At 27.0% G+C, this 27370-nt stretch overlaps 1 protein-coding gene across 2 annotated transcripts in view; it reads right to left on the reverse strand.

Annotated features, from left to right (window-relative positions):
- Positions 1-5484: 5484 nt before the first annotated feature.
- Positions 5485-27370, reverse strand: part of LOC111617479 (nephrocystin-1-like) — a 24188-nt gene continuing 2302 nt past the window's right edge. The window contains exons 4-12 of one of the 2 annotated variants that reach the window (XM_023358760.1): positions 22465-22502; positions 20734-20816; positions 13792-13859; positions 13625-13721; positions 13325-13437; positions 11510-11583; positions 8611-8655; positions 8419-8532; positions 5485-8341 (exon numbers count right to left, since the gene is read on the reverse strand). In XM_023358760.1, the coding sequence (XP_023214528.1) occupies positions 8189-8341; positions 8419-8532; positions 8611-8655; positions 11510-11583; positions 13325-13437; positions 13625-13721; positions 13792-13859; positions 20734-20816; positions 22465-22502 (785 nt within the window). In that variant the 3' untranslated portion in view covers positions 5485-8188. Of the gene's footprint in view, positions 8342-8418; positions 8533-8610; positions 8656-11509; positions 11584-13324; positions 13438-13624; positions 13722-13791; positions 13860-20733; positions 20817-22464; positions 22503-24371; positions 24410-27370 lie in introns of both variants that reach the window. The other variant, XM_023358759.1, reaches the window with a different exon arrangement.

A 27370-nucleotide genomic window follows, 5' to 3' on the forward strand; every position in this document is an offset into this window, starting at 1 on the left:
TTTCCAATATTAGACTTAGGAGTTGCATAAGTGTTAAGTTCCGTTCAATCCACCATTGTTCATGTCCACGTGCATGTGCAAAAGGGAACTGAACATTTTTGTTTACGGTCACTGTAAGTTATAGCAAATTGTACCTGGTTAGTATATTGTATTAAATTAAATTTTATATTATAAGGTTTTATTTTTAAAAATATTTGATTTGCTTTTGTGGAGCTTGCTATCAGATAGGCTTGACCAGTCTTATAAATGTGGATGCACTGCACAATTCAGCAGATTCCATACATGTTCGATGTGATCCATGTCAAGTTACTGACTGGCCCATGGAAGCTTGTGGATGTTTTTTCTATCAGCCTGTAACGTCTTATCTATCTAATCAAAAGCCTGGATAATAATCTAATGGTGCATTACATAAATGAAGAGTTCAAAAGGCCAGGCCTGGACTTTGCACAGACAATAAAATAAAATTGTTATTAATGTCAAAACCCAAAATAACTACTGTATATGTAATGCAAAAAACTGTTTATTAGTAAAAGCCTAAGTATGTACAATCAAGAAATAACATTAGAAAATAACTTGCAAATAAACATTATAGATAATTTATCAAGAAACCAAAACAAATACATATAAAACTTTCCCAATAATTGGTGACTTACAAATTAAGCTACAACTAACTTAGAACTACTGTATCTCTACAAAAACTGACAAGCAACATATGTAAAAAAAAGTAATAATTGAAAAAGAATAATAAATCTTACTGATTCGTCTGTCACCAAGAAACTGTCATCACTGAAACTGGAAAGCCTTTTGTCAATCTCACTCAAGTCTTAATTCATCTCCTTATAGTGCAGTTGGGGTGACATTATAAGTATATGCCCATTTGATCCTATTTACATACTCATTAATGCTTCATTCATTCTAGTAATCTGTCATGTTAATTCATGTCATCTCCTTAAAAGTAGTTTTATAATTTTTTATTGTGTTTCTGATGACAGTTTTGGGTGGGAGATCATTCTTTTAACTTCCTGTGGAAGTCTCCCCCAGATGTCATTTCTGGGTTGATAATGTCATAAGTTGCTGCCAGCAGTCATTGTAGTAAAGTGAGTTAATTTTGAATTTTATCCGGGTGATGTGTAGTAGTCTATCCTTAATGAAAAAAAAAGCCCTCAAAATAAATAGAATAACAAACTAAAAATTATCCCCAAACAAAAATAGAATAGGTCGGAATCGACTCCTTACAAGCCAACTGGAGAATATTGGAAGAAGACCCTTCTCCAATATGGCAATGTACAGTACAGTCATTTATGTGAACTTCATGCATTTGCTGACGTTTGGATGTCTACTTACAGGTTGTCTCTGTATATTGCATAATTGAATAAAGTATTTCAAATAAATACAGTAAAACTTCTCTAACTCAAAGATAACAAGCCACTCGGTCTCAATGGAATAGCATAGGATTTAACATCTCCAACTTGAATTTCTTAACTCGAATTTTCTCCAAGTCAAAGTTTTTCATGATTAGTATATTGTATTAAATTAAATTTTATAATAATAATAATTATTATAAAGTTTTATTTTTACTTTCATTATAACTGATTTATATTACTTTCAACTTCAGATTTCCATGAAATTTTCAGACAGTTAGTTGTATCTACTCTCCAACATCCATTTGCAGACAATGTTCCAGTCCAAAGCAAGAGGTCGTCTTACTTTATCTCAACAAGACTGCAAAACTGTTTGATTCCAATTAGTTAGAACATTTTGCTGAAAGCATTACATGGGCTACTTAGAATGAAAAAACTCAAAGATTATATATTGCAAGAGAGGTAAAAATACAAATTACTCAGAATTAGTATTTTTAATTTCTATTATTCTCTAACTTGGATCGTTCATACCTTGAAATTTTTTCGTGCCTCTTGAAGCTTTGAGTTAGAGAAGTTTCACTGTATATTGCCCCACTTTTTAACTGAATTGGAAAATAATTATTAAAAATTCAAGGAAAACTTTTTTGTAAGCTAATTTTTTTTTCAATTATTCAATTCAGTATTCTGGAATATTTATTGTAGATTTATTTATGACTTTTGTAGGATTAAAATCTTAACTTTATACAAACATCTGACAATACGTCTTACTGTTGTGTATTTGCAAATATATTAAAAGCTTTTAAATATTGTAAAATTCTTCATATTTAAAAATATATTTTCCAAAACTGGTTTTATATATTTAGTATGATCAATTTGTTTTACTGTATTGCAATTTTACTAGCCTAGCTAATTTTTCAAACTCCAAGATTTGGATAGTCTAGTAAAAATTTTGATATACTCTTAGTAAAATATTTCTGATGCTAAAAAAGCATTCTTATGTCATAGTTATTGTAAAATTAATTCTATTAATCATCAGACAATGCATTAAAATGATTACAGTTACTTTTATATAAGATAATTAATGTCCAGTTCTAATCTGAAAATTTTCAATGAAATTAATTCTTAAAATTGGTCATTTTGTATTTAATATCACAACTTGACTATTTTAATCTATACAGCTATTTTAGAAGATACAAATGTTTACTAGCATTATAATAATGCTAAGTAATTGTGATAAAGCATTATATAATAATGCATGTATTGAAAATATTTTGTTCCTAATATCAATTTTTCAAATTTCTTTAGAAAATGACATTTTTAATAACAGGCTTTGTTACTGATTCAAGCAAAAGAATGATTAGAAACTAATACAGGGTATTGGTCTTTCTGAGTTTTGCAAACATCTCTACTTTTGCTGTTGATATTAATTCATTTTGATCTCTACTCTTCACTTATTAGGATTTATCAGAAAAAATAAATAAACTTTATGGTTAACAAATAAATGTTTTTGTCTATTGTGATCCAGGATGAATTAGATCAGTAATATTACAAGAATACAATTTACATTTACATTAGTAGAAAAGCAAAAGCTTTTAAGGTAGTGGTTGTTACAGCTAAACATATACATATCATAGTTCATATGGAATATCTCTTCAACATATTAACTATTTCAGAGGAGGAGAATGTTAATAACAGCATTCAAAAACTATATCATTGTTACTAATTTTGTGTATTTGTTTGGGTGTATCCTCAGTAATGTGGCTCATAGTATCTAATATGAGGTACTGTTGTAAGAGGGCACATGGCATAGAATTATTTTAATTTTGTATAATATTTCGATTGGTGCTAATTTTGACAAAAATATTAATTCAAAATTAATCAAAACCAGTGTTGACCAAAACATTACATGAAATAAAAACTATTCTATAGTATTGCATGTTGTGCATCCTCTTACATCATTTAATTGTCTGGAAGAGATCAGACCGGAGGCTTGGATAGAGTAACTGGCAACGCATCCACACCGTAAGTGGGAGTCGCAGGTTCAACTCCCGTTCCGGGCCTTTCTTCCAGAATATTCTAAATTATTTAATAATAATTACAATTAAATTAATATTTTAAATTTAATAAGAGATGGTACCTAACCCCTCCCTCTAGTGACAAATTATTTAGTAATTAATTAAATTTACATTGGGCTACTTTGCCATGATTAATCAGGTGGTTTTTTGGCTGTACAAAAAGAACTTACCATTTGATATTCAAGTAGGATTTTGTTTTTTATAATCTTTCACAAAATAGCTTAAAAACAAAAAAATTACTCAATAAATTGAGTGAACTAAATTTTGAAGCTTCATTTGCTGTTAATATTGTTAACTATGCTAATCAGACCTTGTCATAAAATTATTTATACAACATGACTATTAATAATTATTATTTCTTTTTATATATAAATTTAATAAATAAATACCTTGAAATATATGGAATCAATCTGTCATTTATATGGGAAATGGAGGAATAGATTTCTTGTTAGCCAACATAAAATAAAATTTTAAAGAAACACTTTACACTTAGGTGAAAATTTTGCATCATCTTCAAACATTGTTTTTCTTAATTTTTTTACTGATGTGGGTCCCTTGAGCAGGAAGAGCAAGAATGCAGGTTGAGGTGGTTTGGCTACATAGAACAAAGTAGTGAAGATTATGTTGGAAAGAGGGTCAGAAAACTGGTAGTGAAATGGAGGAAGAGAGGAAGACCAAGGCTGTATTGGAAAAATAAGGTGGAGGAAGACTTGAATCAGAGGGGACTTAAGAGAGAAGATGCCCTTGATAGGAATAAATGGAGGAAACATACTAGAGAAGGAAATGCTGACCCCATATAAATATGGGAAAAGGCAAAGATGAAGTAGTAGTAGTTTACTGATAGTGGTCTTATCTCAATAAAATTATCATCGAAGCTTTTTTTTATATTTAATTCTTTATAAATTTCCTTATATAGAGCTAAGTTTAAACTTTTCTCAGTCACTGTCGTGTCTCATAAGTTTATATACAGTAATTGCTTTTTTTGGCTTTGACATATGCCATATGTTCATTGTGAAATATGGTCTATAGCTCTGTTAAGGTTCCAAATGTATCATTCAGAGCTTGAATTGAGCCCAATAGATGGCATTATGTTACAGAAATTATTTTTCTGTTTTTGACAGGAAAATTTAGTTTCATTTCAGAATCTGAAAATGTATGTAAATTATTATTAATAATTTTACTTATTTGTCTGAAAGAAAAACCATTTAACTAAAAATAATTAATATTAATAATTAGTACTTACAAATAATTTATTTAAGTACATAAATAAAATAATACAATAAAGTTTTATTTATAACAAATTAGTTTTATTTATATTTTTTGAAAAAAATATGCAAAAAATTAGCTCCTATGTGTATTTTTTTTATAAAAATTAATTGTATACCAAATTGACACTTTTTGGATGGTCAGCGAGAAATAATTAGACTGAGAAGGGGTTAATGTATTTGATGTGAAATTGAGACATAGTCCAAAATATTAGTGTGTTGAATATGTAAGTTGAAAATACTAGTGATCTTTTTGCAACATCATGATAATCAGCATAGACTAAACTTTCACAAAATTAATGTAAATATATAATTTTAAAATAAAATATTGAAGAATATTTTTAAACTTCTGTGTGTGAACTAAAACTCCACTGTATGTCATTTTTTCCAATTGTAAGCCAAAATCATGCATTTCAAATACCATGTAAATCATAGGTTAGATGTATACAGTAGAGCGTCGATTATCTGAATCAATTGGGGACTGGGGTTGTTTGCAAGATCGATGTTTCGGATAACCGATTATGTACGAAAAAATATATTAATTTATCCCATCTTGACATTTTTCTCCGTTGCGTGTCACTTCACGTTGAATTTTTGTCGATGTTAAGCCTAACGAAGACTATTGTATCGTTAAAAAGTATTTTTTTATTTTATACGAACAAAATAAATATATTGAAAAATATAAAAACAATAAAAAATTATACTTCAGAAGTTAATTTAGTATCAAAAATGTAAAATATTTGAGTAGCTCAACATATAGCCAAAGATTGCAGCGCCACAGCACTGGCGAAAATTTAAATTTGCCGACTGGAATTCTTTCGGATGATTGATGTTTTGGATAATCGACGCTCTACTGTACTAATTATTATTCATTTTTGAACCATTAAATTAAATTATATTCCATGTTAGTACAAGAGACTAACAAAGTTTTCATTTTCTGAGATTTTTTTCCATTTATTTTTTGATCTTGACTTGATTATGCCCAAGGTGAAGAATGAATGCTGAGGATTCCCTGATGATCTTTAAGGTGACAAAGAAAATTCAATGATGAGACAAATTTCAAAAATATGAAAATTAAATATTAATGGGAGATGATATTAAAAATTTACAAAATATAATTCATATTTGTCACAATGGCTAAACTAACATGAAGTATTATAAAATACTGTCACTTTTATTTGCCAAAGCATTTGTCACTTAATGTAATTTGTAATACTATGTGTCATAGTTGATTTATCTACATAACAGTCAAGGCCAAAGCTTTTCCATTGACATAAAATTGAATTAAAAAGGTAAATTCTCTGATGGTTTATTATATTGTCCAATATGATCAAATTATTTATCTATGACATATCAAGTGTCTGTGTTGTACTCATTTTGCTGCACACTATATTATGATTATTACACAGGATCCAATAGAAAGAATGAATGATTTTCTCATAATTTTTTTCTTTGGCAGATTTTTTTTCATGCATGTGGTAGAACTATAAGGATGATCTTGGAGTTATATATTTGTATAGTGCTAACTCTCCCTTTAATTATAAAATGCTAGGATTCAAAGGAATGCATGGATGGAACTATTTATCTTAACAAGGTCTGTAAACACTCAAGTATTTCAAAAAGACCTTAATTGATACCACTGTCTTTACTGTCTTGCCATTGAAATCACTAAACAAAACAAAATAGCAACACCAGAATATTCTTGCCAAAATTGCAAGATGAATGGCCAGGATCATGGAGAGTGATCAAGGGCTCTCTATCCCTTCTGATACGATACGATACGCTCATCTTATTATATTTCTTTTTACTCTCTTTGTACACTTAAAATTACATAAATTAACTTTCTAGACTTAATAAATTAAAATTATTATAGATTCTAGTCTGGGTCCCTGTACAGGATGTCTGCTTAAATATTTATCTGGGAGCAAAAGACATCTTTCCAGCATTATACAAGTATATGCATGTATGCCTGTTTATTCCAGTGCTAAAATAACCAAATTTAAGATTTTCAGCATAACATACAAATAATCTGATTATAAAGAATAAAGATAACATTGCAGAAATTGATTTAAAAAAGTGAGCTATATAACATGTACCACAGAAAAAACCTTTAACCAATGCATAATAAAATTTAACACTACAAACGTTTTCAGACCCCTCCTGGGTCCTTCTTCAGGTAAAAAATCGTTTGAAATGTTACTAAATATGAACAAACATTCGTTTGGAACGATTTTTAAAAATCAGTAAGATAGAATGGAATAGCTCCGAACGTCCAAGCTTCTACGTCATATCAACAGTTATTTAAATATTTTCCTTTTTTAAAGATTTTATGAAGATCTTTGTTTTTCTGTGGTATGTGTTGTTTAGTTATCTCCAATGTGCAGTTGATCTTTATTACTAGTGAGCTTTATTTTGATGTAGAATGTATTTGAAATAACTGCCTCAATGGTAGTAGATGGTTGAACAAAGATGTAGATGGTTGAACAAAGATGTAGATGGTTGAATGTGATAATATGGATGGCACACAGCATTCCTGGTGTCACTGTTTTACAGGTTGTAAGATGTACCTTTTTAGTTTGCCAACATCACATGGCATTGCTGGATATGCATCATATATTGATACTTTAATGTGATCAGAGAGATGAAGACTGGAAAACATGGTGGAATAGGGCAATGTCCTATAAAGCAGTTGCCAAGCCAGTCTGTGAACCACTGAATCTTATCTCTGGAAATGAGATGGCATATCATTATGCTGGACCAAACCTGCTATAATTGTGCCAATGCCATTTGTCCACTTTTGTGTTTGTGGTGTTTAGAAAACAAAATGCTGGAAAGAAACATCTATTTAGAGGCAAAAGAGATAAGTCGACACAGTGTAAGTCCAGATCACGTGATTTCATCCCTGGCATCCCCTCTCTCTTGTCATCTTTTCATATGCACAAAGCATTATGAGTATTAGCAAACATCATTGCTGATCTGCATAGACTATCATATTACAGTTGTCAGACAGATGTATACAGGAAATTTTGCATAAAGATTTAAAAGCTCTCCATAGCAGATAGAGATACTGTAAATCTGGAATGCTGGAATAAATGATGAGAAATGTGTTGTGTTGTATGTATGAGTGCATTTAAAGCAGCAGTAGTCATTTAAAATACTTCCATTTCTGAAAATTATTTTATAAAAATGATTTTACCTTCAAAGTGGTGTATGTCAATGAATGGTTCTTTAAACTGTATATTTCTGCCAGACAATTTTGAAATACTGTACTTATTCTAAGTTAGAGAGTTGAAAACAATATTTATAAATATTAAATAATCTTAACATCATAATAAAGGATACAAAAAAAAGAATAAATTATTTATTTTTATTTGTGTGAAGATACTATTTACAATTAAAAAATATGGAATATTGAAAGCTTTATGTATAAATGCCATTAGTTGTCTTTCATACTTGATAATATTTAAATTATTGCAATAATTTATTATTAAACAAATGATAAACACTGCTTTCCAACAATATCTATTGCTAATTCATCGATAGAAAATGGCTTATGAGATGTATTTTGTGATGTAGCTAAACCAAGTGGACCCTTTGTCTGTCTAATTAACAACAGTTTTTCGATTTCTTTACGATGTGCCTGCAAAATAAATAAGTAATTTTTAAGTTTAAATAGAAACTAAAGCATAAATGAATTCAAGAACAGTAATACTAAACTTGTTGTCCAGAAAAATCATCAAATTTGAATGGTGGCAATATATTACAATTCAAAAGAAAATAGGTTGTTTCTTTATATACTCGATGAAATACTTTTTTCAGTCTGTCAATATTCTTTAAAATTAAATAATTTAATATGAAATCATTTTTATTAAAAACAAAGTTTCATATAATTAAATATTGAAATTTTACCTTAGTCAATTTTTTTTCTGCTCTTATTTGTTCTAACATTTCTTGCTAGAAGAAAAGAAAAATTATACAAGATATTCTTTTAGAATTTAATCTTTTAAAATTTAAAGAATTTAAGAATCAGAATGAATGTGTTTATCTAATAAATCATTGATCACAGCTAGTTTTGGATTAATTAGCAAGCAAAACAATCAATAATTTTTCAATGATATTACGAGATTGATATTAAATAAAATCTTAAATGATTAATGCATCTGTTTTTAAAGGGGAAAATATTTAACAAAATCTCCTTAGAATTTTGTACTTCTCTATTTAATCTGAAATTCAATAATGAAGAAAAAAGATGCAAGTGGTTTTGAAGTTGAATATTGATTTAGAGCAGTGTTTCTCAATCTCTAATGAATCGTCGCTCCCTTCAATAAAACCGTTACGTAGTATCGCCCCCTTCACTTCAAAATTCCGATGTCGAGGGCCAAGGCTAACGCCAAATTCATACTGCATTGAATAGACTAGTGACTAGTATAATGTTATTTGTTTAATTATTGTACGATATAACGAATAAAATATCTAATAATTCTTAATATAATGTTTTACTATATTGCCCAGAAAATTGTTTTTTGCCCCCAAAATATAAATTGTTACTAATCGCCCCCTCAACATGGAAAAACGCCCACATGGGGGCGGTATCGCCCCCATTGAGAAACACTGATTTAGAGTTTCTATTAACTAATAGAGATGATAATTTTCTATGAGGTAAAAATGCCTAGAAATAAGTCAAATTATATAGCAGACAGAATTTTTTGTTTATGCAAGAGATTAATCAATAGCATCCTATTTGTAGCTAAAAGTTTTACGGATCTGGTTTTGAAATTTAGTACAAAATTATTAAAAATATCCAAATCTGAGTGCTAATACTGCAATGATCAATAACAAAAATCAAGTCAGTCTCCTAATTAAAGTCTATAACTAAGAGAATCTTGATTAAGGAAGGAATTGATATTATTATTTTTTTAATTTTAAAAATTCCTTACTTCAAATAGGTTTATTGGAGAACATTATCATTATAACTAACAACAACATGTTAAGTCTGTAATTTTAGTGAATGATTTACCAATAATGCACTAAATGTTTTCTTAGTTCAATAAATTTTTAGTTTTTCTAAAATTAAAAACAAAAAACATCTTTCTAATTAATATACCAATTAAAAATAATAATAATAAAATAATGTCCAAAACTTAAGCTTGTAAAGAGTATAGATAATTTCTTTTGTTTGCCCAATATTTTGATTTTAAATGTCCTATTAGATATATTAATATGGTCATATTCTTGGTAAATTAAAATTTTAACTGTTTTCATTGATTTCAGTCAAATAATTTTAACAAAAAGTTTAAATTACTAAGCATATTGTTTGATCAAAATATTAGGTTGTTGCAAATGAAATGGCAAATTTTTATTTCTAATTTTAAACATTTATTAATTTAATTTAAAACTTACATATTCAATCAAAATTGTCTTCACCAACATTAATACACTTTTCCCAATGCAATAGAAATGCGTTAATGCCAATTTCACAGAAATCACAAGAGTAAGAAGCTAAAAAGTCATTAAAGGTACTTTTTATTGCATCCTCTTCCTTGCCAAAAATCTGTCTAATGTATAAAAAAGTGAGTCTGTTGGCAAAATGTGTGGAGAATAAGGTGGATGGGGAATAATTTCATTTGTTTTTTTTTGTGATAAATAAATAAAGAACTGCAGACCTCCAAATGATGCTCCTTATCTCTCTCACTGAGTTTGTGTGGTACCATTTGATTGAGCTACTTTACTTTCCCTAACATATTTAGATGTCAAGAGATGGTTGGATAATGTCTAGTATGTTCAACCTTTCCTTGATTTCCTGGACAGTCAGATGTTCTGATTTGATGATATTCTTCAATTCTGATTTTTGAGATTTGTATTCCCAGAATGAAACTATTTGAAATAATGCCTGGTGGCCTGCTCATGCACAGAACCTTCACCAAAAGTTTTATTGGTATTTTGGGTTGCTTTGGCTGAATTATGTCCCTGCTTATATTAAAAAAAAAAAAAAATACTCTTAAATATGTGGAACTCACAATATAAATGAGATTACAATTTTAAATTCACATGTTATATGTGTGCTCTTCCAATTGCAAACATACAGTACTGTTCACATGGAAAAAAGTTGAACTACAAGGCCAGAAAGTTTAAATTTTAAAGAACAGGCATTTCATTTGCAATGACCCAATAATAGGTGCAATGATCATTCACAGTAAAACTGTTATGTATTCTCTATTCTGATTCTAAAATACACATGGATAAGTTTGAATAATTGATTATTATATAATATTAAATTTTTTAATAATTCAATAATATATATTAGACAAAAAATAATTCTGATAAGAGGATGTATCACTTTAATAATCTGAGATAATAAACCAATTAAAAACTATTAATTAAAATAAAGTAGCCTCTCATTATGTCACAGATGTATATATCAACCTGTTTTGTTTATTTTTGATCTCCATGCCAAACTGCTTTCTCATGGGTCATAATTCATGCAATGTTAGTTTCAAGATCAATGATATTAAATGCCAGTAGAAATTCAATGGCAACAAATTTTTAAAAAAGATTATTGGTACTTTTATATCTGGAGAACAAAAAAAAAAAAAAAATACAGTAAATCCAAATCAGTGATATAACAAGGGGCTATTGTAGCAATTTAATGATCATTTCAATACACTTAATAATCAAAATTTAATTGAAATTTATCAAATAGAAGAAATTAAATTTGAATAAGACTTGATTTAATAGACTGATAAAGATTTTGAAGTCTAAGCTATTTAAACAAGATGGAAGAGATAAAACAAAAATAAATGGTATTTACCCTTAAAATATTCAATATATATGGTTGTTGAAATAATTTTGGGAATGTTGATTCTACTGGACAGTGCTGTAATTCTATATGAGCATAATAATTTTGAAACTAAATAAATACATTTTGCTTAATTGTAAAATGTTATTAAATTTTTATTTTAATTATATATTGCAGCCATTACAGAATTAATAATGTAATTAATTCAAAATAACACTTAATAAATACTTTTAAAATGAAATGTAAAAGTTTTAGACTAAGTAAATTATTGACATAAAATAATTTACCATACAGTCAACTCCCAATTTTGCAGGGACAGATTTACTGTGGTCAGTGATGCCAAGAATGTATGTGTATTGCTCTTGAAAGGATATGTCTGGTTGTTTAAATTTAATTAAGTGTTGATTTTTTTATGTTAATGAAGTTTTTTATAATTTTTACAGTTATATAGCATAATTAATGCATGATTAATTACTGTAATCATAGTTTTTATTTATTCATTTAAAAACTACACAATAGCATTTTAAAGTCTTTGTGATTGATAATGAGCTATGTTTTTCATACTGTATTGAGCATATTACTTTGTATAGTTCTCTTATGATATATTGAAACATTGTGCCTATTATTGTGTACATAGTTCAAGTAATTTGCAAATTCACCATGAAATTCAAAACACTGTGGTCTATGAACACTCCATTACCCTATTAAATCAGGAGTTGACTGTATAACATTTTTAAAAGTATTTCTAAAAATTAAAAATTAAGACAGAATTATTAAACAATGAAATAAAAACTATAGCATAGACCATTGATACAGCCAATGGCACTTACATGAAATCAAAATGACTGTTTGATGTAAAACTTGATGTGTTTTGCTAAAATAATATTTCAACTGATTCTGTAAGTTTACTGATTACAACTTTAAAAGCATATAGAATTTTTAAGATTTTTGAATTGTCCTCTCTATTATTTAACATACATGATTTGTTTGATTGTTATTGTAGCATGTACTGTAATGTACATTACATGCATGTTCCTTTCTTCCACTTAATAATATAATTTTGAAGAATATTGCCATGTTTTCAAGTTGTTTTATCATAATTAATGACTTTTCTATAATATATTAAATTTAATTACTGAACAAGAACAAATATATAATTTCAGTATATATTTATATTTACTGTATTTATGTATTTACATGTATTTATGCTAAATATATGTATAAATATATTTATGCATATATTTAGCAATAATGTTTCAATTTTCTGTCATAATTATAAATAAAAACAAATAAACATTTTTGTTAAATAAACTACAGCAATGAATACCGAATAAAAAAATTGGAGCCATCAGTCCAGAGCTAATGATGAATATTGTTACTGTGCATTCAATTGTTTAAAACATAGTTATTTCTTTGATTTATGTAATTATTATTAAGCTAAACAATAGATTTCAGAATAGAAACCTTTGTGTAATAAATTTACTTTAGTTGTATGTTGTTATATTAATAAATTAATACGTATTTATTGTTAAAAGCATTTACATTTTTAGAATTTTAAGACTGTGTATTCAAAATTTATAAACTAATGAAATAACTTATTTTAAAAACTGAATATTTATTTTATATTTAATAGTTGTTATAATTTTTTTTTTGTAAATTTTCGTCCGATGGAGATAATTATGATTAATTCTTTTGAAGACAAAGTTGTTATAATAATTATTAAAAATTTCATTTCTCAGTAGGAAGGTAAGATAACATATAAATAATGAATTTATTTAATTAAAACAAAATATAATTATAAATATTTATATTCAAAAATAATCTTACTTGTATTAATAATGGTATCTGTTTGTTGCAATAAACAATCTGCCAAAGAATGTCTATACAGGAATATCAAGAATATCAAACTACATGGTCCAATTAATACACTTGGAAGAAAACTGTAAAACGTTTTTTTAAAAAAATAATGTTAACAATAATTATATATTTTATTATTTAGAATATAAACTATATATTTTCTAAAAAAATATTTTGTTTAATTATTATTAAAATCAAAATTTAAATTGAATAAATTCAAAACTAAATATATATAATATTATATCAAATTATGTGAAATATATAACCTACTCTAATTGATGTTTCATGTCTTTATCAGGAGAATTCAACCGGAGAATTAACTGTGGTTGTTTACTTTTTGAGATAAATGTTTTCAACACATTTTTTTCTATATAAAAAATTTGTGATTAGAATGAAATTATAAAATTTAGTTTAAATGATTAAATATTTCATATTACCAATTAATGATAATGAATTAACATCTTTATCAAATGGATTTCCTTCATGGATATGTAGCACTTTAGATCTAAATTTAAAACAACATATAAATTTTAAAATACACATATATTATTATTTAATCTAAATATAAAAATTAAGTTCTTTTACATTTAAAATTAGCTAGTTTAAACAAATTTTCTATATTTAATGCATAATTTGTATGTTTATATAAAAATTTTGCACTTTAATACAGTTTTAGTTAAGCAATTTAATATCTTTTCTAATTCAGTAATTAAACACATTTTTAATCAAGTAAAATTGAATGGTAATTCATTTCTCATTACAAAGAAAATAATTTTAAAAAATGCTAATTGTCTACTGTTTGATATGAATAATGAAGTCCTTATAATTGCAATTATTGTAAATACAGTAAGACCTTAATTTAACAGACTTTGGATTAAATGTAAAAAATTTCTGGTTCTATGTCATAAAATTTGTTTTATTATTATTAAAAATTGTGTTTTATATATAATTAAATTAACATATTATTTTTTTCAAATCCAAGAGTACTGCTCTTAATTTCATTCCACAATTTGGGGTATCTCGATATATCATCATCCAAAGACAAATAAGTAGGAAATTTTGTTTGTTTTTGTCAACTTAAATTTTTTCTTCTTTTTAAGAACATTTATTTATTTGTTTAGTTCCATGGTTCTTAACCGGTGGTCCGTGGACCACTGGTGGTCCCTGAAAGCACCCGAAGTGGTCTGTGAAGTCATCCTAAAATTATTAAATAAATGATGATGATTCAAGCATTGTCTGCTAAAATGCTCAACGTCAAGCATTGGCTGCTAAAATGCTCCTGGAATACTTTGCTATTACGATGAAAACAGCTATAAAAGTAGTCAACTTTATTAAAAGGAGTGCACTTAATACTCGTCTCCTCAAAAAATTATGCAGTGATATGAACTCTGAACACGAAACGCTGCTTCTTCACACTAAAATGCAATGGCTTTCTAAAAGAAATATGCTGTCGAGGTTGTGCAAACTGAGAGAAGAAGTAAAATTATTTTTAACCAATAAGGAAAACAAAGAGTTGCTGTCTGAGTTCTGTCAGTTCAAATTTCAAATACATTTTGCTTATTTAGTGGATTTTTTTGCACAACTAAATAAATTGAACTTTCAAACTGCAAGGGTCAGGAAATATGAAATTGGAAGGCACTAGCAATATATTTGCATTTGAAGATAAAATCAGTGCATTTATCGCTAAAATCGACCTATAGACCAGCAAAGTCGAAAGAGAGAATTTTTCTGCATTTGCTACATTGAACCCAATTATTGATGGACAGTGTGCTGAGATTAAAGGACAAATACAAAAGAACATTACATTCCATTTGCAAAACTTGAAAAATGAATTCAATCGCTATTTTCCTGACTGCAAGGACAAAGGTATTCGGAAACTGATCCACAATTCTTTCATAGTCAACATTTCTGAGGTGCCTAATGAAATACAAAAAGAATTAATTAATTAATTGAAATACAACGCGATAGTAACTGCAAGGATACATTCAAGACGGGAATTAATCTTGAAGATTTTTGGAACCAAAAAGCTATTGCTTTCCCTAAAATTCGAGAAATTGCTTTATGGTACCTAACTTTATTTTCAACTCCATATTTATGAGAGCAAGGATTCTCAGTGCTTTTGATAATAAATAAACATCAAAATCGGTTGGATGCCAGTGCCGACATGCATTTGGCTTTGAGTAGCAACGAACCAAGAATTCAGCAGTTGGTAAACAATATGCAGTCACAAAAATTGCACTAAAATAATATAATTAATGTAACATTTTCGCAAATAATATAATACTCTTGGTTCTAAATAATTTTATACATGTTTAATTTATAGAACAACCTTATAAGAATCTATATTACTACCAAACAGCTCATGGTCCATGGCAAGACAAAAATTTTGATAAATGGTCCCTCATCGCTAAAAGGTTAAGAACTGGTTTAGTTAAATACAATTAAAGTGCATTTTCCAAAAAAATGTTTGTTCATTTATTTTGATTTAGATCAGGGGTGTCCAACCTTTTTGTTCCTCTGGGCCTCATTGGAAGAAGTCATGGAGTTTTGGACCACAAGTATATATAATATATTTGTGACTCAATCCTTAAATATCCAAGTATATTTAAGGATTAACAAGTCTAGATTATAGTAATAAGTATTAAAACTTTATCACAAAAAAGGATATTTTAAAAAATTACTTCTCCAGACACTTTCAATTTTTACTTAGAAATAAATAAATTCATTTATTATAAAGGAGACAAACAAAAATTTATTTGAAAAACACAAATATTCATTTTATTTGGGTCTCTAATTAATAAAAAATGACGAAACACCATTTTAAAGTGCATTTTTATTCGACTAATATATTTATAAATAATATGTAGCCCAGAAAGTAGCCAATGAGCCAAATGATAATTTTTACGCCAAACTAAAAAAAATGGTAGCCAAATTTGGCGCAAAGTAGCCAAATATTGCAATGCTGGAAGGAATACTAAATAATGCTGGAGTTGGAACTCAAAGGATTATAGACCCAAATTTGAGAAAAGGAGAGAAAGGCCAAACGATAAAAAGTAGTGAGGAAGGTTGGAAAATTAAAGGTCAATATTTGCATAACAGAAGGTCTATTTAACCTTTCTCACTACTTTTTATCTTTTGGCCTTTCTCTCCTTTTCTCAAATTTGGGTCTATAATCCTTTGAGTCACAACTTCAGCTTTATTTAGTATTCCTTTGTCATCCACACATCTCCAAGTATTTGAAAATATTTCCTTTTCACTCAAAAATAAAATATGTATAAAAGTTTACGGCTTTGTGAAACTTCTTTTTTGAGTTTATGCCGTTGAAATAAAAAAATAATTTGTTGGTTTTGTTTACATGTTTATTGGGCCGCATTGGAACTTGCCTTGGGCCGCAGGTTGGACATCCCTGATTTAGATCATATACTTGTTTATTACAGTCTCAGAATTACAGTGAGTATGTAAGCAATAATACATATAGAAAACTTTTTTGTGAAATTAAACTTCTCCTACATACTTAATTTTAATTATATAAACATATCAACCTAAGTAAAAACAGATAAACTAATCTCAGAAACATTAGAAAAAAATATTCATTTATTGATTGTGATTTGTGCATGCTTTAAATATAATTAAACTGATGTAATGTATTAAGTTAAGTTACACTATAAATAATAACAAACCAAGATCTGATACATTTAAGCTACAACAAGAAATTATAGATTAATTGTACACTATAGTGCTAAATTATTAAATAAGTAAACTGATTTAAAAGTAAGATTTTGTAATGTCCCATGTGATCAAAACTAAGTAAAAAAAAGTGATGTTACACAAAATTAGGGTTCTATCAAGTAACAGGCCTAGGCTTGGGTCATGGTGAGTAATTCCTGTGACTTAATGGAAGAGAAAGAATTACAACAAAAATTTAAAAATGACTCATATATAAGCAAAAATCCACAACAATATATATTAGATTGCACTATGATATATATAAATAACAAAAATAATTATAAACAAGAAGTTAATAATAAATATATATTTCAAATATTCAAACAAGTCAAAATCAATTATGTACAAGCAAAACAAAAAACAACCAGAGAAAAAAATTCTTTTTCCCAGCTTGGGACATACAATTAATTAGATCTCCACCAGTGTCAACTAAATTCAAAACAAAGAATACATCTCTTACAAGTTAAGTGCTTCACCAAAAATAATGCCAGACATTTGGTTCAAAGTAGATAGCCTTCACACTCTCACAGTCACCTTTAGGAGCTTCACACTTCTCCATTGAATGGGTGTGTTGTCCTTTATCTGGCTTACAAGTGTAATGACACACTATCCTATTTACACATTTGAGATTTACAGAAGCAGTCACATATGCAAGTGAATGTTTTAATTTTGAATTTAGTTTATTGTTGTGGTTTTGGGAGTTTTCCTCCTTAAAAATGTAACAAAAAGTCCCCAAAAGCAAAACAATAACAACTAAATATAAAATCCAAAACATAAAATACTGATTTAACTTTCAACTCTTTACAATGTATCACTTTCTTGTAATAAATTTAATGTTTAGAATTAAATTATTATATTGATAATATAACTATAATCAATTTTATTGTAGCCGTAGTCTATACAAGAAAAGATAAACTTTTCTGTCATTTTGATGATTTGTTGATAACCAACTGTCAACAAGATTGACAAAGTCATGTGCCATGTTATTAACATTATTATAAAGTTAATTTTGATGAATAAAATAATTTATATATATATTTAAAACTATTGTCTAACTTAACTGTACAATGTTTTGCTTTATTTACACCCAGTGGCATTACCTTTGCGATTTTGCTAAGAGAATAGAAACTAAAAATGACACCACTACTATTTTGATTTATTTGCTTCATTTTTAGAACAGATTATTTATTTTAGTTTTTATTTTAATTAAAGTAATGTTTGTATAAAATTTAAATTATTATTAAATAAGTTTCAAGTTAGAAAAAAGTAGTAAAATAAGTCTTTGTAAAATGTTTTCTAAATAGCAATTGAGCGAACAAAACAGAATTTCAGCATCATATTATATAGTCAGACCATTGTAATCCATATACAATATAAGGAAATTCATCCTCTTTAAACACTGTATAAAATACAGATACATCTCAACCTATGATCCCTTGACAAATGACCCTGACATTAATTACTGTTTATATTAAGTCATATTAGCATAAACATGTCTCATGATATGATCCTTTTGTAGTGATCACATGACCGCTCTTATTACACAGGTCTGCAAGTAAAAAACTGCATAGATTTTTATACATTTTCTTACAGATTTCAACTTGATAAAAACAAAAAAAATACCAAAAAAATTCCATCTCGTCAATTTTTTTTGTTCCACTCAAGTTTTTGTTTGTATTTAGTGTAAAATTCCTGGTTAACTTAAAATTTTTTTCATTTAAAAAATGGTCTTAAAAAGAAGACTTCTCACATTAATTCTATCAATTATAGCTGGACTTGGCAATAAATAAATAAAAATGTTAATGGTTGAAGAGAATAGTGGTAGGGGGAGGTGGGTTAAGTAGTTTTAGTGTTAGGAGGAAGGTCGTGTATCGCACGACCTTCCCTTCCTCCTAACACTAAAACTTGCATGATCATGTAGAAACAGGTTAAAAGTTGATAGTGAGTAATATTACTGGTGAGGTTGAGCATGTTTCGACAAGCTAAATAAGTTCAGTATCTTGCTGGCCATCTAATGCCACACTCAGTTTATATCCAGCATTCGAACGCTACTGTGCTTGTATTTTTATTTCTGGAATATGGCTCGCAGAGGTTGTGTAATTTCTCCCGACAGCTTCTGTTATGTTTGTGGTGAATACACAGTGAAAAGTCAACATCCCCTTTATCTGATCCCGTTTTTGGAAACAATAGAATAAAAGGAAAAAGAAGCATGGGACTCTTTCAAGAATGGAGTGCATAAGTTTTTGGGTAATACTAAGGACCCTGACTATAAAACCATCGTACATCGAGCTTCATATGCTGGCAGCAGCATATGAAGCTCAAGGATGCAAGATGAGCTTAAAAGTTCATTTCTTACACTCCCATATTGACTATTTTCCAAAAACTTGAGAGCCTACAGTGAAGAACAGGGTGAAAGATTTTACCAGGATGTCCGTGATATTGAGAGACATTACCAAGGAAAATGGGATGTCAATATGTTAGCTGACTACTGTTGGATGCTCAATTGAGAAATCAGAGAAGGAAATCGGAAACGAGTTCAGAGAAGCATCAAAGAGAAAAAGAAAAGGTGTCACAAGAAAAAAGAGTAGACCTAAAATTGTGTATAAATATCAGAAACAATTTTTTGATTAGTTGTAAGAAAATATAATATATTTAATTCATTGTAATAAATAAGAGTTTTTATCAAATATTTGTTTTTATTTTGAAAAAACCTATATGTGATGGGATGTTACGGAAGTCATTTTTAGAATCTCCAATCTTTAAAACATATAATTCAGCAAAAATATCCCATGCAGCTGAAAAAAAATTTTTTTTTGTAGACCTGTGTTATTTACCATTGTGTTTTCATTTACATATATACTATGTTAGATTTCAGATCAAATGAATTTATAACCAGGCTGTTGGAATAAATTGATATATATAGATCTGTTCATGTACATCTGGAAGCAAAAATCATAATTAATCTGGGTGGCATAATTGATAATGTATTTGTTCAGTTTACAGGAGTTGTGGATTAAAGTTTTGTTCAGGGTTGATATTTTCATCAAGATGTTTCTAACTGTTAATGCTAAACTATTTCATATATAAATTAAATTATAGTGTAAAAATAATCTGTAATTCTTAGTAGTTTGGCTTATTTTAATATTTTTAATATATTTGTGTTAGTTATATATATCATATATTATTGTATTTCATGAAAATTGTGACTTTCTTTTAGACATTTTATCATTGATAAGGTTCACTCACACATATGTAACCCGAAAAATAACCAAAAGAACTCAATTTATGTAGGTCAATATCTCATAACATAAGACCAAATAGATAAGTTTAAAAAAGCCAACCAGATGGTAAAGGGAATTGATCTTGAACATACAAACAACAATATGACAATGCAAGATAAATGCTGTGGTGAAAACATCTTTCTAGTGCATTTTCCTTTTTTAATATGAAAATAGTATATAGCCTACGTTCATCTGAAAAGAATAAACTTTCCAATAGCAAAAGAATTTTAATGGTTCAGTAGATTTTGAGATTACATCCAACAAACAAATATTCTCACTTTATATATTAGTATAAATTAATAATAGAAAAAGCATTAATTTAGCATAATAGTCAGTTTAAATATATATTCTGAAACTAATATAATAACTTACTTATTATGTACAGGAATTCCAGAGTCATCCAATAATCTCATAAATGACCAACCACAACTTAACTCTTTCTTTTCAGCATTTTTCTATTAAACATAATAAAATTTAACTCAGAGTTAGCATATTGTATATATACATATACAGGGTGTTTCAAAATTCTTGTTACCAACTTATAGAATAGATTCATTAAGAAAAAATAAGATAAAATGTTCAGTAAATTTTTTGAATAAAACCTATATTAAGGACTTATGGCTGTTTAAAGTTCAGTGACATCACTTCTGGAATTTGATTCATCCAAAAAGATTAAAAATGTATATTTTTTATCATAATCTTTTATTTTCATTATAATAAATACTTTTTAAGTGAATACAGTAAATTTTTACTTCCATTTGACTTTTTTTTTTTTGGCTACATGAAGAGTCTTATAAATAAGACCCTTGTAGAGTTGAAGAAAGATCTGTTTGCATGAATTATGGTTTCAGCACAAGAAATTCAACACACATTAGGCATTTTTAAGCAGGTGTACCAGAATATGCTTTGCAGATACAATGTTTGCATAAATGTTGGATGTTGCCATATCAAGCAACTCTTGTAGTGGATCAGGATGTAAAGCCAAACAAATGCTTAAGAAATATTACATATTTTTGTAAAAAGAACATTGCTTTCAAATACATAAAAATAAAGTAAAAAGTACTCATTTTAAGATGAATCTATTTTTCTTAAAAACATTTCAATTTAAATAAAAGAGTAAAACGTAAATTTGTCCTCATTTGTACAAAAACTTGGAAGTGATATCATTAAATTTTAAATGTATATAATTTCTTAATAAAGGCTTTACTCAAAAAATTATACTGAACATTTTTATCCTAGTTTTTCTTAAGGAATCTATCCTTTAAGTTTGTAACAAGAATTTCAAAACACCTTGTATACATTATTAAGCAATAATCTCAAAATCTAGTTCACATAATTCATAATTTATAAAAAAAAAAGTATTTTATAGTTGAATGTTTTAATTTTAAATCGTATGTGCAAGTAAACTATTATTTTTATATTTTTATGAATTTAATAATTATATGAATTACAAAAACATTAATTAACTCTAAATCTAAGAAAAAAATCATCTGAATGAATAAGCCTAATTAAGTCAGTTCTAATCAAGTTGTTAACAACAATCACAAGCAAAACATTTTTATAGAATAGAAAGGTAATTAAAATGAAAATTCTTGCTAAAATGATATAAGATTTATATTAATTTAAAAAGAAAACAATTACAATTAGGTATTGTTATAAATCCAATCATATTTACAGTAGTTGTTAAATTGAATTTAAAAACTTTTAATTTAATTAAAACATAATATACATACACCTTTTATATTTTATTTCTTTAATATTATATTTAATGAAAATATCACTTTAAGTATTAGCATATTTAAATTATTAAAATTTAGAAAAATTTAAATAATTTGAGACAGAGAGAGTGATAATTGCAAATGATTAAGCTATTTCAATTTCATAATACAACATATTAGTTTTTTCAATATTAAAGTATCATAATAAAAATTTTTAGTTTTACTTCATATGCACATTGTGTTCAAAAATATCAAATTGTGTATTTTTTAAATTCAAATTTTTTTCTCTATTATTCAAAAAAGGAAAAAAGTTTACCAATTTTAAAGTTTAAATTAAGAATTATAAATTTTATTAAATACAGTATATAAAAAATAAATAACTTACTTGTTCTTTGTAAATGATACAAAGTTGAAATAATATACCTTGAAATAAAAGATATATCAATAAATATCAATTTATCATTTGAAATAAATCGTGATAAATATTTTAAAATCATAAAAATGTGTTGGCTCAACTTCAATCTCTTTCTATCTCATTAATAAACACAATATAAATTGTGAATAACATATATCATAGCTCTTTTCTCATTGCAAACTACAATAATTCACCTAATATTAATAAAAAAATAAGGGATTAACCTTGATAAACTCAAAAGCCATTCTAAATCTCCTTTTTTGTAACATTTTAAATCTATCCTATCTTAATACATGGTTTAATATTTCTACACATTTCCATAATTTAATGTATATAATTCTCATCAACCCCTTTTCTTCTNCAAAAATTAAAAAAAAAAAAAAAGTCCTTGAGAGGTCAGAGACCTTATTGTTACTATAAATTGTCTTAAACAGTCTTAAACCATGTGAAAATATTTTATTTTTGAATATACAAATTTGCATTTCCTCTAGCAATTACTACTCGAGTGAATACAGTAAATTTTTTGTGTAATTTGACTTTTTTTTTTTTTGGCTACATGAAGAGTCTTATAAATAAGACCCTTGTAGAGTTGAAGAAAGATCTGTTTGCATGAATTATGGTTTCAGCACAAGAAATTCAACACACATTAGGCATTTTTAAGCAGGTGTACCAGAATATGCTTTGCAGATACAATGTTTGCATAAATGTTGGATGTTGCCATATCAAGCAACTCTTGTAGTGGATCAGGATGTAAAGCCAAACAAATGCTTAAGAAATATTACATATTTTTGTAAAAAGAACATTGCTTTCAAATACATAAAAATAAAGTAAAAAGTACTCATTTTAAGATGAATCTATTTTTCTTAAAAACATTTCAATTTAAATAAAAGAGTAAAACGTAAATTTGTCCTCATTTGTACAAAAACTTGGAAGTGATATCATTAAATTTTAAATGTATATAATTTCTTAATAAAGGCTTTACTCAAAAAATTATACTGAACATTTTTATCCTAGTTTTTCTTAAGGAATCTATCCTTTAAGTTTGTAACAAGAATTTCAAAACACCTTGTATACATTATTAAGCAATAATCTCAAAATCTAGTTCACATAATTCATAATTTATAAAAAAAAAAGTATTTTATAGTTGAATGTTTTAATTTTAAATCGTATGTGCAAGTAAACTATTATTTTTATATTTTTATGAATTTAATAATTATATGAATTACAAAAACATTAATTAACTCTAAATCTAAGAAAAAAATCATCTGAATGAATAAGCCTAATTAAGTCAGTTCTAATCAAGTTGTTAACAACAATCACAAGCAAAACATTTTTATAGAATAGAAAGGTAATTAAAATGAAAATTCTTGCTAAAATGATATAAGATTTATATTAATTTAAAAAGAAAACAATTACAATTAGGTATTGTTATAAATCCAATCATATTTACAGTAGTTGTTAAATTGAATTTAAAACTTTTAATTTAATTAAAACATAGTATACATACACCTTTTATATTTTATTTATATATTATTATATTTAATGAAAATATCACTTTAAGTATTAGCATATTTAAATTATTAAAATTTAGAAAAATTTAAATAATTTGAGACAGAGAGAGTGATAATTGCAAATGATTAAGCTATTTCAATTTCATAATACAACATATTAGTTTTTTCAATATTAAAGTATCATAATAAAAATTTTTAGTTTTACTTCATATGCACATTGTGTTCAAAAATATCAAATTGTGTATTTTTTAAATTCAAATTTTTTTCTCTATTATTCAAAAAAGGAAAAAAGTTTACCAATTTTAAAGTTTAAATTAAGAATTATAAATTTTATTAAATACAGTATATAAAAAATAAATAACTTACTTGTTCTTTGTAAATGATACAAAGTTGAAATAATATACCTTGAAATAAAAGATATATCAATAAATATCAATTTATCATTTGAAATAAATCGTGATAAATATTTTAAAATCATAAAAATGTGTTGGCTCAACTTCAATCTCTTTCTATCTCATTAATAAACACAATATAAATTGTGAATAACATATATCATAGCTCTTTTCTCATTGCAAACTACAATAATTCACCTAATATTAATAAAAAAATAAGGGATTAACCTTGATAAACTCAAAAGCCATTCTAAATCTCCTTTTTTGTAACATTTTAAATCTATCCTATCTTAATACATGGTTTAATATTTCTACACATTTCCATAATTTAATGTATATAATTCTCATCAACCCCTTTTCTTCTTGATTCAGAGTTCTCAGGAATACTGAAGGCATCCCATATTAATAATATATATACAAGCTTAACTGTAAATTTTTTGACTATCTTTTCTTACCCTTAATGAAAACGCCCAAAAATATTTAAAAATGAACACAAATTGAAAGCAAAAAACAAACAGTTAATCAATTTAAAGTCTAAAATTGTGAAAGCGACAGTTAATAGAAATAGAAATATTAATGATATTTACGAATAAATAATGTTCAAAACCAAATTAAAATAGTATTTATAAGCAGTTCTTTAAAAAAGACAAAAGCAATATCTGAGTTAAAATGAGAAAATTTTATATATTAAAAGAATTTTGAATGTTTACAGCTAACTCTCTCTATGTTCGAGCCAAACTTACACTGCGAAGCAATTGCAGTGCTTGAAGTGGCAGAAATATTTATTATACCACTTCTAGCATTAAAGCTATTGGCAGCTCAAAGACCAATATATCTATTGACTCTGATTATAGGAAAGACAACCAGCTGTAAAACCTGAATCAATAAAATCCATATTGACTAAGCTGATAAAATAAAGCACAAGCAACAAAGCTAAATAGGACAGAAATGAAGATATACAGAGTCTCTCTAAAGAACAGATTGTCAAATGATAAACTTAGAGAAATCTTGTTATTAAAGCTATAAGTGATTTACTGAGAATCAGTAGGTTAAGGTAGTTTAGACATATGGAAAGAAAAGAAGAGAAGAAAGATTAATAAGTGTTTTCTAAAGAATTTTGAAGGATAATAACTAATGGACGACAGACCTAAAAAAAACTTGGTATGAGTTAGTAAAGAATTTACAGCTGATTGAACCTCTTTGATTAAATATGCAATTTCCAACAAATGGCATTAGAAATTTAATGCTTTTTTATGGAAAAATTCTCTTCCAAAAGTTCTTGAATACAGAAGCAGATCAAACCAAACAATTTTTTTTTCATTAGAATCTGCCTTAGTTCTTCTATTAATGTAAAGTTCAGAAATTTGATTTTCAAATTCATTAATTTTATACAATTTTTAAAATTGTAGAAAATTAATTAATTTAATTTTCAAAATTCTGGCTGTATGTTAATAGAGTCAAAATCACCAACATAAAAATAACGATGAATGAAAGAAAACCTCTCTTCTAAAGCTGGATGTCCAATGCAGTTAAGAGTTAATTCTATTTCACTGAGAAACTTGGAACAGAATCCAGGTGATCAATTTCAGGAATTTTTTATACATGGTCTGCCCCATCTGTCACCCACTAGTGAGCCTTGCTGATCTCAGAATGGGTATAATTAAAACAGGTCTTTTTAGTGCCCATAAAATAGAGAGACAAAAAATGAAAAAAAAAATTAATCTAGCAGACATGAAAATAATTCAGATTAACTTACAATTAGGGTGATGACTTCTCACAAAGAAAAAGAAATGAGCTAAAACAAAAACACACAACTCATTCATTTTTCAGAATATATCTGAACAATTTTTAAAAAGTAACTAAAATTTTATATGGTTTGTAAAATTCTGAACAGTTGGCAATGCTACCATCTGCTAGAGATTGTCTGCATAATCAAAAAGGTTACAATCAGCCTTAAAGGTTTTCAGTCTGTCTTGAAATTGTCCATAACAAGAGTGGGATGAGGAGAATTCAAGGTTCCTTGATTGATCTTTATAATTCAGAAAAAGAGTCTTAAAATGATTGTTGTTGTTGTATGATAATGAGAAAGTAAATTTATAAATTCTGTTATTAAATATACTGAACTTGCTGAAATTTTAAAATATTGAAAAATGCAAGACTGTAATCATGTGATCATGCAATTCAAGATTATAGCAGTCTAATATAGCAAATCTGAAAAATTTATTTGACATGGAAATATAAGAAGTGAAATGATTTCTGTAAACAAGAAAAATGCCAGCATAAAAAATTTAAAAAATGACAATATCAATTTTGAGATTATAAATATCAATGTATGCAATAAATTTTGTTTAGATATAAAAACATACTAATTTAGTAAATTTAAAATTTTAAAGATTTATGAATTTTTTAAAATTTTATTTAAATTGAATGAATATGTTAAGTCATATATTTAATGTTACTTTATTTACAAGCATTTGTTTTAGTTTAAAATAACTATCAAACTACTTTTAAACTAATTTCCTGTTAATTTATTATTATTATTGTTGTGTTTAGTGGGTTATACTCGGTTCACACCGGTAACTGTGTACTATGCTGGACCAGAGTCAAGGCATAGCAACCAAAATAAAACTAAAATTAAATAAGTGTGTCAGTGTCAGTGTCTGTATTCAGGAATTTCCTAACAATGTGGCATGTATTCAATATAATGGCCTTCTGTAGTGTTATGTATGTATTTCTATTCAATTGTAATGTTTCCAGGCTTTTGTGTAGTGTGTGGTATCACACTTGTACAGGAGAGAACAACAGGTACAATAAGCACCCTATCCATCCTCCACAGATGCCTTATTTCCTGGGCGAGTTCTGTGTACTTGCTAATTTTTTCAGTGCATGTGTTTTGTACATTGTGAGTGTTTGGAATGGCTATGTCTATAATGTATGTGATTTTATTGTGTTTGTCAATGAGTGTGATGTCTG

This window comes from Centruroides sculpturatus, unplaced genomic scaffold (assembly GCF_000671375.1).
Source record: "Centruroides sculpturatus isolate CEXI.00-Female unplaced genomic scaffold, Cexi_2.0 scaffold2311, whole genome shotgun sequence".
NCBI lineage: Eukaryota > Metazoa > Arthropoda > Arachnida > Scorpiones > Buthidae > Centruroides > Centruroides sculpturatus.